Raw genomic sequence first — 15,606 nt, forward strand, 5'->3', positions numbered from 1 at the left:
TGCATCTCAAACTCGAAAGTTGAAACCAAGTCTTTCTAACAAAAGTTTGAAAGTTGAGAACGTGGCAAATCAAAGCAAGTTGTTTGACAGCATTGGCTGATGACAATTTAGAAATGATCCTTTTGACTTTCTTATTATAGTTTCGAGGTCAATTGGCCCTGTGAAAGCTATACTAGTGTCAACTTTTCTATAGCAAATAATAGCTTAACGTTTAATTGGAACGTTTTACAATGGAACAAGCAGGGAGGATACGAGATATTTCAGTGCGCCATTTAGCAAGGCTCATAGGTAGGACTAAAAACACAAAAATACAGAGAGGGAGACTGGGGGACTTTTCCTCTCACTAGAGGGAGGAAGCCAGATTGAACAAAGAAATGGACGCGAAGCCAGTACCCAAGAATGGTCCTCCCGCAACGAAAAAGAGAGAGAGAACAAGATAGAATGTAGAGAATAGATCTGTGCTTTTCTTTTCGAGGTTGTTGGAGTGAAACGACATGCGAGATCGATCGCGTGGTCCTGTCAAGAAGAAACACACCGCCACAGCAACAATACAGCTCCTTGCTACAAACGTAGCGGTTAAACCATATACTCCAATAAGAAAAACCACCCCCAAAAAAAAAAAAAAAAAAAGATTTTATTGGAAACTAAGGTTTAGGGCCAGCACTCACTGGTTCGCCTCAGTAACGGTGACCATAAATAAGTTCTGAAACCACCAGTACAACAAAATTGGCCTCCTTTGCCTCCTTCACCACCCACACATGAAAACAATTTACGCAGATTTCAGGCAAACTCGACACCTTCACCAGTAATAACCTCCCCAATGCGAAAAGCTGGACTAGATCCCTGACATTCTGAAAGTATTCTATCAGCTGCCTCCGGGCTAACAACAAGAACCATCCCAATACCCATGTTAAAGGTCCGCCTCATCTCAGAATCCTCAATTCCTCCAGCCTGCAGGGAAAAAAAAAAAAAAAAAGAGTAATGATTGGGTTGAACTAGTACGTCCTAAAAATTACCACCGTATTTCATTTTGTTTCTTAAGGGAATGATGGATCTATGTCCGCAAAGGTTGCAAAGTGAGCTGGCTTCTTACTTCTTGTATCCATCTGAATACAGCAGGGACTTCCCAGGAATTTGCTAAGATTTTAGCTCCAAGGCCCGAAGGAAACACTCTTGGAATGTTGTCCGTAAAACCACCACCAGTTATGTGGGCAATTCCTTTCACACCTCCCTTGCTGATAATATCGATCACCTACATATTTTTCACCCATAAGGCTAAGACACCTTGATATGCTGGTTCACTTAATTTTGATACCAAATACAAACGATTTTATCTAAAAGCTAACCTGTTTGACATAGATAACAGTAGGTGCCATTAAAGCTTCACCTAAAGTAATAGGTTCGCCATTATTTCCAGGAAGCTGATCGTTCAAAGATAGACCACTTTGTGCTAGAACCCTGTAAACACAAGTACATCAAAATCAAAGACATAACCCATTAATGTAGACATAATTTACTTCAAAAACTAAAAAGTTTTGAATAAACTTAATCATATATATTTCATTCTAGCAAGATGATGAAAAGCTGGCTGCAAGCAACAGATGGTTACCAACCTTCTCACAAGAGAAAACCCATTCGAATGAACACCACTTGATGGAAGACCTATGAGAACATCTCCAGCCTTGATATTCTTCCCATCAATTACTGAATCCTTTTTAACAATGCCAACAGCAAAACCACTAAGATCATATTCTCCTCTTGCATAGAAATCAGGCATTTCAGCTGTCTGCCAGAAAAATCACATTATCCATTACAAGAGGTAATTTAAGAGAGACACATGCAGTTCAAGTTCTCAGAAGTTTCAACTGAAACGCCAACATTTTATTAAATGCCAACAGCTTACCTCCCCACCTAACAGAACACAATCAGACTGCTGGCATCCATCAACAATCCCCTTTATCACCTACATGATAAAAACAAGAAAATGAGTTTGCCGGTTCCTTACGGTCCTGTTCGTGTATATGTCTAGAGTTCAAAACAAATCTAGATTAGGGGAAATTTTAATTTTCAGCATTCAAGTGTTATTTATAGGGCAAAGCAGACAGTGTTCCTGAATACCTTCTCCGCAAGATCCACATCTAAATTACTTGTTGCAAAGTAATCGAGGAAGAATAATGGTTTTGCTCCAGAGGTTACAATGTCATTCACACTCATGGCCACCTATCAGAAAGCACAATTAATTTTTAGTTACCTCCAAAAACAAAAAACTAAATTTAACTATGTAAAGCAAGGCATGGATCATACCAAATCAATCCCAATGGTATCATGGATACCAGTTTCAAATGCAAGTTTCAGTTTGGTGCCCACACCATCCGTACCAGCGACAAGGTATGAATCTCCTGTCCAAGAGAACATAGAGGTAAAATCAGAAATTGGTAATGTATTAGGAAACATCCACTAAACCACATTTTATCATCAGGATAAACAACTAATATGCTGAAGAATAACTCTTTATGAACCACATATTAGACTTCGATGTATATGTTATACATGTCTGGTACTTGAAAAAAGAATAAAAAACTTTGCATATTAATGAATAAAAGATTTTGCTGTAATATCAACATAAATTATGAAATGTTGAAGCACAATACTAAACATGTAAAATATATATTACTTAAGTTTTGGTCCAAAATTCTTCCAATGTTTTATGCTCATTATACTACTGGAACAGTAATAGGCATCACCATACAGCCATTCATATATATTTGCATCAAAATACAAAGTGATATTATATGTGCCTACTGGTATCAGTGAGACAATACAAGGGTGATGCTTAAGATACGTGAAGCATAGAGATCCTAAATTATGGGAAGTGGATACTGAGGATGGAGAAATTCAGTTTATAAGAAAAGTTACCTCAGTTAGATTGCGGTAACACTCATCTAATTGGTTTTATTTTGATTTCATCCATATAACTATAAACTAGTTACATGAAATGGCGCGATTTCATAGTCATTGCATTTCTCTCCGGTTACCTCATTCGACAGAGAGGTGTTACTTCAGTCTGCCGGTTTTGAGTGACATTAATACACAACATATCCTTGTAGATATTTACAATCAATAAAGAAGGTATGAAAACTGTTTCAGCATTGCTCAATATACATTGATCTGTCGATTAGAAAACTAGCTACCACTATTTCCTTTTATGTTCATTTTAGAAAGACAATCAAAGTGCTTTTTCTTGTCTTGGGATCTGATTGCCCTCCACAAAAGGTTCATGAGGAAGTTAAGACCAGCTTAATAAAATGTTTTATGTATGAATATTAAAAAGTAGTGGAATAAAAACAAGATGAAAAGTGATTTTTTGCTGACCATGTTCCTTGGAACTAAAAGTGTTCCTTATTTACTCAGCACGGACTAATGTGACAACAATGGAAAACAGGGAAGAGAGCTGTGATTTTCTTCTCTTTTTTTTTGTTTTTATATAAAAGAAGAAAAAGATTTCTGTCATCAAAGAGACTCTCCCACCTATTTGTTTGGGTGTGTCAAATATTATTTTAAAATATTCATTTGCATAATTTATAAGAAAAATATTTGGGCGAGAAATTTTCTTGCAAGCCTGGAACATACATGCACACTTGCATTTGTATGTTTCCTAAATGTGTGCTTACAGTTTTTTCTGGCAATAAATTTTGCATTCCAACAATCAATCAAATAAGTTGCTCATTAAAATATTCTAGCAAATGTTTTATTTGAACCAATCACCTTGTTGCTAATTTAAGATGCAATGAGCCAAAGGCTCTATTAATCAAAACAATCACCATGAACCAATCACCTTGCATTGCAACAGAATCTTATCAATGATCAAAATGACTTGCAGAGTCTTGCCAAAATGACAATTTTGCCAGCTTTTTTCCTTAGAAACTTATTTTTAATGCGTAAAGAAAGGGTTCAAGAGGAGATTGGCTTCCACTTCAATAACATGGTTAAGGAATGAATACTGGAAAGCAGAGTAATAGCTTTCATTCGTAGCTGCCAAATTTATGCATTATATATAGGAGAGTTGTGTTCATCATATGAAATTAGTTATAAAAGAGGAGAACATACAGATGGACATCATCATAATACGGCAAAGTGCATCTAGGGCATTTTGTGTAGGTATCAAGCCCTTTATACCTATGGTAAAGTCTACAACACAGCAAAGCAGTAGAAGCTGCGACAACAGAATGAAGAACTAACAATGAGCTCCCTAGCTCCTACACACACAATTTCATAGTTTCTTGCCTGCCAGATATTAAGGATCAAACTTCTTATTTGATGGACGATATTCAAAAAAATTGCTTAAACACCCTAGAATCACAAATTGCAGCAACATGTTTATCATTGTACCAGGGAGGGGAAAAAAACTAAAAAATATGTTACCTACTTAAAATAGGCATTTCCTAATAATTAGAAATCATTTTTAATAGCAACATCCATCACACTTAATATTATAAAATAGTATATTAGTCTAAATCCAAGAATTTAAATTTAGCATTTCATATTATAGAACATAGTACATTAGTCTAAATCCAAGAATTCAAATTTATCAGTCTCCAACCCACCAATGACCATAATTCCACTATAATGAAATAGGCCTCCTCTCCATCTATATTTCCTTTTCAGCATGTAATGGCAATTTACCCTCCAACATAATAAATAACCAACAATCTGAACGTAAAGGCCATCAAATTGTAAAGTAACGTAAACCACAACCGGAAGACAATCCAAAATAAGAATTAAAAAAAATATATTTTTGATTCTTATATATATATATATATATATATATATATATGTACCGAATGCTTCAAAAACCAACCTTTATGCTCCCCCCCCCGCCCCCCCCCCCTAAAAAAATAATAATAATAATAATAATAACTTTATAAGAAAACATCAAAAAAAAAAACTCTGAAGAAGATAAAATTACATATTATGGAACTAAATTCTACTCAGTAACTAAGGAAAGAGAGATACCCAAAGGGAAGAGGCCACCAAACCCTCCGATCCCGGGGGCCATCTTGGCAATCCTTCGAACCAGCTCCGTCCCGGCATCGATATCCACTCCGGCGTCCTTATAAGTGAGACCTCGACCTCCCTCGCCGCCCTTAGAACACGAGGTTGTCAAGCTTCCGAGTCGTCTCCCCTCCTTCCAGTCCTTCGCCGGCACCACCATCCGCAGCGACCCCCGGGGGAGCCCAATCCGGTTGACGGGAATCACGCCTTCGGCAGACAACCATCGATCGACGGGCCTTCCCGCCCCCGCCGCCGTGCCGCGGAAAAGCTTCTTCGCCGATGCTCCGAAGCTCGTGCTCATGGAGATTTAGGGGTTCGAGGCAGGAAAAAAAAAAAGGTATGGAGGGATCGGTGCGCTTGGTCGATTGTTATATTTTAGTAGATCTCCGCACGCGATCTCCGGACGCGCTTGGTCCGATTCGCTTAGCCTTGCTAACAATAAACCAGCTGCATCACAAAAATTGAAAAATAAAAGATCAATTTGCCATACCATCAGCACCTCTCAAACACAGATGAACTAAACACGGCTAGCTGATCATGTATAAATTAGATACGGATCCAGATTCTTCAAAGCGACTAATTTCCGGGGGTAAAGTAATGGTTATCAAAGAAAAAAAAGAAACTTTTTAACGAAAAATAAAATGCCATCTGACCAATAGTTAAAATCCAGTGAGACGTATAATGGCACTGCACTAAAAAAAAAAAAAAACCTTAAATAGAAACCGATTTAACTTTACATTGAAACGCCTCAATAAATTCCCAGATCATTCCATACCATTAGATAGAAACCTCCATAAAGGCAATAACAAAGAGCATTTTGAGCAGCCAAAAGGAACAAAACTAGCTTAATTGCAGCGAATCAACCACATTCCACTCAAATTTCCGCAAAGCCCTAATCTCCAAGCCCCAAACGAGATATTCAGAAGCGACAAGACCAAATCGAACTGATCCATAAAAACTCGGTTGCAACAACGACACTTAAACCCTAAATCGAGAGAGAGAGAGAGAGGGCTCACGGCGTCTGAAACGATGCAAGCGCTTCCACAATCACTGGTCTCACCTCCAATTTGGCTCCTACGAGACGATTCGCTTAGCCTTGGTAACAAGGTTAGGGTTAGGGTTACGATTTCAGTAAAGGGGAACCGACGAAGGAGCCGCGAAGGCAAAAGTGGACGAAAAGAAGCGAGACAACCGGACCGTACGACTCGCCGAATTACGCCGATAGTCAGAATAGTGGAGGGGGGACAAGGGCGAAAGCGATATCCCGACTTTTTTAGTTTTTGAGGAGGAATGAGGAAAGAAGGATTTCGAATTCCGAATAGTGGCGTACTAGAAATTGGGGACGATCAAACAGAAAGGTTATCTAACTTAGGAAGGCCTGAGATATATTTTGGGCCTACACTTAGTCGTTTTACTTTAAAGTGGGACCCGTCAATGTTATCAGTCTCATGCATCAAGCAGGACACTGGGATGGGAGAAACATGACATTGTTACTGTAATTCGGAACTAGCTATCCTTGCCCCGGTCCACCTGCAACAAAGATCCCAATAATTTGGGAGAGTAGCAGCTTCTTTCATGGACTACAAGATCACATATGAGCTTAACATGGTTGGGGAGCAGAGGTTAAACCTTCTTGTCCAGAGGTGTTAATTATCTAACACTTAGTGCAGTTACTGTGTTTTTTATGGATTTTACCTCAAATAATCTTTCATACCCGGATTGTATATTTTATGCCAAAAAATGATTCACATTTTTTCTTCTTTTTTCCATGACGTACGTCATTAGATTGCATGACAACCGCTATAGGATATGTACCGTCAGATATAAAAGAGGATTCCAAGTATTTTAAGATTTGTGCAAAATATGATTCAATATCTAATGTTGTGGAGGAAAAAAAAAAGGATTAATTATTCTCCGCCAAGCTTAAAAAACCAATGGTGTATGCATAATCAAATACTTCCAAAATTACTTTTATAAACTAATTACTGTACCAAAAATTGAAGGTGGTTCCCATTTATTTGGATGGATGCAGAAGAAGACATCACAGTGGTAAACCGGCATATGTTTTGATAGGGACAGAACAACCGTGAGACAATTAAATCAGTATTCAGTGGTTAAACGGCATGAATGCGGATAAGGACAGAGCAGAGCCACGCCACACCACACCACACCACCTCTTTGGCCTTCATTGCCGCAAAGGCGGTCACACACAGCTCAAATGGTTATATTTTAGTAGATCTCCACACGCGATCTCCGCACGTGAAGGTTTAACCTCTTCTCCCCAATCATGTTAAACTCACATGTGATCTTTAGTCCACGAAAGAAGCTGCTACTCTCCTAAATTATGAACATTTTAGTTCCCAAATATAGAATACACAATATAGAATACACGTTTCAAAATTTTGAGTTAGATTAAATTATTTTTGATCAGGCCAAGCAAGCTTTTCCTTGATCCAAATTAAATTCAGATGATACGGGGCCATGGAGTCCAGCCAGTTCAAAGATTATGAAACCCAAATTTGGCATGGTTTTTAAATGGGATCCAATTTTTGACCTCTACTCGACTCGACTCACAGATCTTGTCTGATCATGGGTCGACCTGACTCATTTTCAGTCTTAATCGGACACAGATGGTATTTATGTAATTTTGAACGCGAAAGAGCATCACAAAAATAGTGGAGTTCCTATTTGTGAACTCCAAAATGCATCTAGGGTTAGGGCCGTAGAGAGAGAAGACGAGCAGCGACAGCCATGGTTCTCAAGTAGGTTTCCTCTCTATATGATCCATTGCGGTTGATGTTTCCTCTCATCTTTTCATTCTTGTTGTAGAAATTTTTTGTGGGTTAATTTTCACAAATTCTGCGGTGGATATCGATTTCTGATTTTTTTTTTCAAAAAAAATCTATTTTTTAGGGTTTTTTTTTCTTTGCAAATGATTCGATTGTAGTCAAATGTTCGAGTACATCTTAGTTTTATTTGGGGGTAAGTTTTAGCTTAGGTTAGCTGCGATCTTTCTCTTCTTATTGAACTATTTGAGTTTGAAATTTTTCTTCTGTGTAATGAGCATATGGGATTTTCATTTTAATGGATGGAACAAATGGAATATGAGATATGGAGTGGTTCTATGGGTGTCATTTGTAGTTTGTTTGGGCGATGTTTGGTCTTTGTTCTAGCTTTTATTCTATATTTTATTCTATATTTTAGTCCCCAAAATAGTGCAGTTGTGGCAGGTTTTTAAAACACAGTAAAGCAGTAGAAGCTCCGACAACAGTATGAAGAACTAACAATGAGCTCCCTAGCTCCTACACACACAATTTCATAGTTTCTTGCCTGCCAGATGTTAAGGATCAAACTTCTTATTTGATGGACGATATTCAAAAGAATTGCTTAAACACCCCAGAATCACAAATTGCAGCAACATGTTTATCATTGTACTAGGGAGGGGAAAAAAACTAAAAAATATGTTACCCATTTAAAATAGGCATTTCCTAATAATTACAAATCATTTTTAATAGCAACATCCATCACACTTAATATTATAAAATAGTTTATTAATATTATAAAATAGTATATTAGTCTAAATCCAAGAATTTGAATTGAGCATTTCATATTATAGAATATAGTACATTAGTCTAAATCCAAGAATTCAAATTTATCGGTCTCCAACCCACGAACGACCATAATTCCACTACAATGAAATAGGCCTCCTCTCCATCTATTTTTCCTTTTCAGCATGTAATGGCAATTTACCCTCCAACATAATAAATAACCAACAATCTGAACGTAAAGGCCATCAAATTATCAAGTAATGTAAACCACAACCGAAAGATAATCCAAACTAAGAATTTTTTTTTAAAAAAAAAATATTTTTGGTTCTTATATATGTACCAAATGCTTCAAAAACCAACCTTCATGCTCCCCCTCCAAAACCCCAACCTCAAAAATAAAAATAAAAATAAAAATAAAAAATAACTTTATAGGAAAAAATAAAAAAAAAACTCAGAAGAAGATAAAATTACATATTATAGAACTAAATTCTACTCAGTAACTAAGGAAAGAGAGATACCCAAAGGGAAGAGGCCACCAAACCCTCCGATCCCAGGGGCCATCTTGGCAATCCTTCGAACCAGCTCCGTCCCGACATCGATATCCACTCTGGCATCCTTATAAGTGAGAACTCGACCTCCCTCGCTGCCTTAGAACACGAGGTTGCCAAGCTTCCGAGTCGTCTCCCCTCCTTCCGGTCCTTCGCCAGCACCGCCATCCGCAACGACCCCCGGGAGAGCCCAATCCGATTGACAGAAATCGCACCTTCGACAGACAACCATCGATCGACGGGCCTTTTCATCCCTGCCGTCGTGCCGCAAAAAAGCTGCTTCTCCGATGCTCCAAAGCTCATGCTCATGGAACATTACAAGAAATATCACTTTTTGCGACGAATTTATTTGTGACGAAAATATACTCCATCGCAAATAAGGATATTTACGACGAAAATCAAAATTCATCGCTAATAATTATTTATTTACGATAAAAATTATTTTTCATCGTAAATAGATGTATATTTGCGATGAAAAAAAATTTCATCGTAATTACACATTATTTGCGACGAAACTAATAATCACAAATAATAAAATATTTATTTTAATTTTATATTTTTAAGTATTAACGATGAAACTAATTTCATCGTAAATAATGAAAGTATTTGCAACAAAAATAAAATTTTTATCATAAATACTCTTTATTTACGATGAAAATTTTTCATCACTAATATCTAAAAAAATAAAAAAATTTAAAAATTCAACAATTAAATATTACTTGCGATGAAATATTTACGTTGTAAATAATAAAGTATTGATGACAAAAACTTAATTTTCATCGTAAATATTCAATTATTTACGATGAAAATTTTTATCTCAAATATGTGAAAAAAATAAAAAATTCAAAAAATTTAAAAATTAGAAATTATTTACGATAAAAATTATGCATCATAAATTATGAAATATTGATGATAAAAATTAAATTATTTACGATAAAAATTTTTCATCTCTAATACATGAGAAAAAATAAAAAATTTTTAAAATTCAAAAATTACTGATTAGTTACGACGAAAATATTACGTCATGAATAATGAGTATTTACGATAATTGCTTATTATTTATGATGAAAAATTTTTCATCGACAATAATAAAAAAAATTTACGACGAACAAGGCTTTTTCGTCGTAAATAAATTTTATTTACGACTAAATTTTTTCGTCAGTAAGAAGATAAAAAAATTAAAAATTTTAAATTTTTAGATATTTACAACATAAGTTTGTGTCATAAATAATTCAACTATTTGTGACAAAATTTGATTTTATATCACAAATAAAAGTTATTACCGATAGAAATTTCATCGTTAATACATTAAAAAGTTAGATAAATTAAAAACTTAAAATATAAAAATTATTTGCGATGGAAAGATTAATGTCATAGATCATCAGAATATTTGTGATGGAATACAAATTTTTCATCGAAAAATATTGAGAAATTACGTTGAATTTTTGCATCGCTAATAATTGAGAAATTAAAAAAATATAAAATTTTAAAAAGTTGATATTTGCGACTTAAGAACAAGTTTCGTCTCTAATAATCGACTTTTAACAACAAAATTTTTAGTCACAAATAATTAAAAGATGAAAAATTAAAATAAATTATCAAATATTTACGACAAAAATACTTTCTTCGCTAATAGTTTCAGTATTAGCGATGCAAAACTATATTTTCATCGTCAATAGTTGATTTTTTTAAAAAATAAAAATAAAGATAATTTACAATAGAAGTTATTCATCGTGAATAATGAATTATTTACGATGATAAATCATAATATCATCGCAAATCGTTGGTTATTTATGATAAAAAAATTTTATCGTTAATAATTAAAAAATATAAAATTTTAAATTTGAAAAAACTAAAGCATTAGCGACTTAGAAGGAGTTTCCGTCATTAGAAGTGGTTTTAGCGACGTAAAATTTCATCGTTAATGTTTAAAAAAAATTTTAAATCTTCATTAAGTTTTCATATTGAAGGATATATATTATAATAATTTTTTTTATATTTATAAAAAAATTATAAGATAATTTAAAAAAATAATATGTTCAAAATAAAGAAATCTTGGTGCAAATGGTGGGGCACATGAAAAGTCATATATAATGTAACTTCAATCGAGAAATATTCATGCATCTAGTTATGTAAATATTTTACTATTAGACTCTTGAAATTTATATAGGAATCTTTGCTTGATTTCCTTCATATATGAGCTCTGCAAGCTGGGGAACGTAGTGCCCTAATAAATTACATGATTTGATTTCGATGATAATCGATATTTACATGATTTAATTTTGATACCATATGACTAATCAAACGGGTAGGATTAATTTAGATTCCCAACTAAAAGAATAATCGCAAAATCGGATCAAATTTAGAACAACCCCAAACCATAATAAGATTAAATTAGAAGTGTTTTGGACTTCTGGACAGATCTAAGATATATGCAATCAAAGAACAACTTACTGATCCCTACGCAATGCTCTCATCTGCGGATACTTGTGGATTTTCGAAAGAAAATAGAGAAAACGACCGCATCACCGACGACAGTGGACTCGACGACCTAAGCTATCATGAAGCTTCGATTTTCACTGACTCGACGGTCACCGGTTCCATCTCTGCCAAACCCAGCAATCGGAGCTTGGAGAGAAGAGAGGCAGGGGCGGCAGCGGCGGTGGAGTGGCAGACAAACCCCAGGAGTGGACACGATTTGGTCTTGTTCCAGGAGTAGGCATTGAGTGTGAGATTGAGATTGTTGCTTCGTACCAAGAATGTATACACACATATATACACACACACATATACATACATATATATCTACATCTATATATATATATACACCCGCACGCGCGCGCGCACACACACATATATACATATTATTATTGCATTATCCAAATTAAGAGATGAATGAAAAATAAATGAAAAAAAATAATATGAAGAACATGACATATTTTAAATTTTTCATTTAAAAAATTCTTCTTTGAATGAGAAAATTTTTTTTGTTGATTACTAGCGATAGAAAATAATTTTCATCACTAATTATGTAATTCATGATGAAATAATATTTTTTATCATAAATAATAATTTTTCAGGGCATTAATTTTTCAGTGAAAATTTTTTTTATGGCGGAAACTATTAGCGACATAAATCTTTTAATTTTCGTCGCTAGTAAGCTAAATAGCGACGAAAATAAAATTTTCGTCGAAAATAATAATTTTCGGAGTATAAATTTTTTCAACAAAAATTTTTTTATGGCGGAAACTATTAGCGACAGAACTTAGTTTTCGTTGCAAATAATTATTCACTCAAATTATTGGCAACGAAAAGGATTATTAGCGACCAAAATTTTCATCGCTAATACCCTACGTCCTGACAAGTCCCATCGAAAATCCATTTTCCTTCCTCTTCCCACTCGGGCATTTTCTCTTCGCGCGCGCATCCCGAGCTCCTTCCCCTCCAGCGACCCGAGCTCCTTTCCCTCCTGCGTCCCCCGTCCCCATCCCGACCTCCATCACCGCCACCATCGGTAAGTATCTTTTTTTTGGGGGGGTGTGCCATGGCCGGAGGCCGGTGATTGCGTAGGGCCTGCGGGCCACCGCATGTCGCTGCCTGAGTGTCGGGACCGCCGCCTGGCCGGGACAGTGGCCCGCGGTTGCGTGGGGCCTGTGGGCCGCCGCGTGCCACGGCCGGCCGCATGGGCCAGGACGGCGGCCCGCGACTGCGTGGGGCCTACGGGCCGCCGCGTGCCGCGGCCGGCGTGCCGGGATGGCCGGCATGTCGGGACGGCGGCCCGCGACCGCGTGGGGTCTGCGGGCCGCTACGTGCCATGGCCGGCGTGCTATGACGGTCGCCTGGTCGAGACGGCGGCCCGCGGCTGCGTGGGGCCTGCGGGCCACCGCGTGCTGCGGCCTGTGTGTCGGGACGGCCGCCTAGGCCAGGACGACGGCCCACGGCCACGTGGGGCATGTAAGCCGCCGCGTGCCGCGGTCGGCATGCCGGGACGGCCGCCCGTAGCCGCGTGGGACCTGCGGGCTGTGTGTCGAGGATGGTAAATTTGAAGCGACCGCGTGGGGACTGCGGGCTTGCATGTCAGGCCTGGATGGGCCCGGTCAGGCCTGGGTTGGGGTGGGTCGGGCCTGGATGGGGCCGGTCGGGCCAGGTCCGATCGGGCTGGTGCGGGTCGGGTCAGGCTGGGGCGAGTCGGGTGGAGCCAGGTCGGGTTGGGTCGGGGCGGGTCGGTGGAGCCGGGATGAGTCAGGCTGGGGCCGGTGATGGCAGAGTTGGGGCGAGGTGGGTCGGGCAGGGTCGGGTCGGGCTGTGGCTGGTTAGGTGGAGTCGGGTCGGACTGGGGCTGGTCGGGTGGAGTCGGGTTGGGTCGAGTCGGGCTGGGATGGGGCGGGTCGAGCCGGGTCTGAAAGGTTGGGGCAAGTCGGGTGGAGTCGGGTTGGGTCGGGCTGGGGCTGGTCGGGTGGAGTCAGGTCGGGTCGAGTCGGGCTGGGATGGGGCGGGTCTGGTCGAGTCAGGTTAGGGCACCCGAATTATTATGATTGTTGCATATTATTATAATTGTTACATATTATTTTTTAGTGTTACTGCTGAAGTTAGTTAATTATTTGACTGATTATTTTTCTACTAACATAATGCACATTACTGTTACTTATTATAATTAAATTATTTTATTTACTATTTTGTATGCTGCTGAAATGATAAATAAAAAAGATATTTCTATTTTAGAGAAAATTCTATTGAAATTTCTGATCAAAAAATTTCAATACGAAGTTATTCTTTTTTGATAAATTAGAAATCTATCTTCGAATGCACGTTCAGAAATGGTATTTAAATTACATTGAGCCATAGATTTCCATTTAAGTTTCGATCTTCATCGAGATCGAAACTTGGATGTCCCGTATTTGAATTTTTTAAAAAAATAATAATAATACTATTATTAATAGTTGATATTTCGTTTCATTATGTGATATTCAATAGTTATCTGTCCATTATTCTCCGGGTATGTAGTGGATAGGGTGCGTGAGCACCATATCCACATCATATACGTGGAAAAATCCGTATTGGAAGCAGCTACTACTTCGTCATAATCTAGATGTAATGTACATTAAAAGAAATATTTATGATAACATCATCGGTACTATCTTGAATATTTTAAAAAAAATAAAAGATGGTACAAAAGCTTGTCTTGATCTGCAAAAAATAAAAATTCGATCACAGTTGCATTTAGTTCATCGAGGTGAGAGATTTTTTATGCCACGTGTATGTTATTCGCTTTTTAGAGAGGAAAAGAAGAATTTCTATGGATGGTTCAAAACTGTAAAATTTTCTGATGCATACATTTCAAACGTATCGCGGTGTGTTGGGAACAACGACGATAATATCTCTGGTATGAAAAGTCATGACTCTCATGTGATGATGCAATGTTTGCTTCTTGTGGTCATGCGTGGCTATTTGGATGGTGATGTTCAAACCACATTGATTGAGCTGGGAGTGTTCTTTCGAGAACTATGTTGCCAAAAATTGAAGATTAACTTACTTGAGAGATCAGAGAAGGATACCGTACTCATTCTTTGAAAGTTAGAAAAAAAATTTTCATCATCATTTTTTGATGTTATAGTGCATCTGGCTGTCCATCTTTCAAAAAAAGCTCTTTTAGCCAGACTGATATATTATCGATGGATCTATCCTATTGAAAATTAAAGAAGTTATACGTATTTTGTCAAATTAGTTACATAATGTAAATATATTTCTAAAATTAAAATTTATTTTTATTTGCAGATTCTTGTGCACCTTAAAAAAATATGTGCGCAATAAAGCAAGGCCTGAAGGCTCTATAGCGGAAGCATATGTAGCTACCGAGTCTGTCACATTCTGCTCAATATATTTTGATGATATCGAAATAAGATTCAATCGTACAGATCGTAATGCAGACCATGAATGGGGTGACAATGAGCCAACGTTGTCTATATTTAAAAAAATAGTTCGACCTATTGATGCAAGAAAATTTGAATTTATAAATATGAACGAGCTATCCAAGGCATACTTTTACGTTCTAAATAATTGTGAAGAAATTGAAGATTTTATTGAGTAAGTATCATCTTATGATACTGTTTAATGATCAAAAAATTTTTTCATGTCGGTGTAAAATTAAAAATTATAACTTCTTGCAGTGAGCACAAGAGTATACTATGTAGAGAGAATAATACGGATATCAATGATCGACATAAAAGATATAGAGAGAGATTTAGGGGTTTCAAGACAGAAAAAAAAAAGGTATGGAGGGATCTGTGCGCTTGGTCGATGATTATATTTTAGTAGATCTCCACATGTGCGAGGCCTGTGCTTTGATTAAATTTATGACCCTCGAATATATCCGATGGACTTGGGGGAGTGAGATGGTTACATTGAAACTAGACACCAAAGCTATTTCCTAATCCGAATCTAAAATAACTTGTTCCTTT

At 37.2% G+C, this 15,606-nt stretch overlaps 1 protein-coding gene across 2 annotated transcripts; it reads right to left on the minus strand.

Moving 5' to 3' along the window:
- Positions 1-444: 444 nt before the first annotated feature.
- LOC105039909 (phosphoribosylformylglycinamidine cyclo-ligase, chloroplastic/mitochondrial) lies at positions 445-6,384 on the minus strand. Of its 2 annotated transcripts, none has more exons than XM_073250580.1 (9): positions 6,069-6,384; positions 5,014-5,499; positions 2,305-2,399; positions 2,119-2,220; positions 1,904-1,963; positions 1,614-1,786; positions 1,347-1,458; positions 1,094-1,252; positions 445-951 (listed from the first exon to the last, which is right to left on the minus strand). In XM_073250580.1, exons 2-9 carry the CDS (start codon positions 5,351-5,353, stop codon positions 781-783), a joined length of 1,212 nt encoding a protein of 403 aa, XP_073106681.1. In that variant the 5' UTR covers positions 5,354-5,499; positions 6,069-6,384; the 3' UTR covers positions 445-780. The 2 variants fall into 2 exon arrangements, with proteins under 2 accessions (XP_073106681.1, XP_073106682.1); XM_073250581.1 differs by lacking the exon at positions 6,069-6,384 and adding an exon at positions 5,828-5,966.
- Positions 6,385-15,606: the final 9,222 nt, after the last annotated feature.

The sequence above is a fragment of the Elaeis guineensis genome, chromosome 1 (assembly GCF_000442705.2).
Source record: "Elaeis guineensis isolate ETL-2024a chromosome 1, EG11, whole genome shotgun sequence".
NCBI classification, from domain to species: Eukaryota; Viridiplantae; Streptophyta; class Magnoliopsida; order Arecales; family Arecaceae; genus Elaeis; species Elaeis guineensis.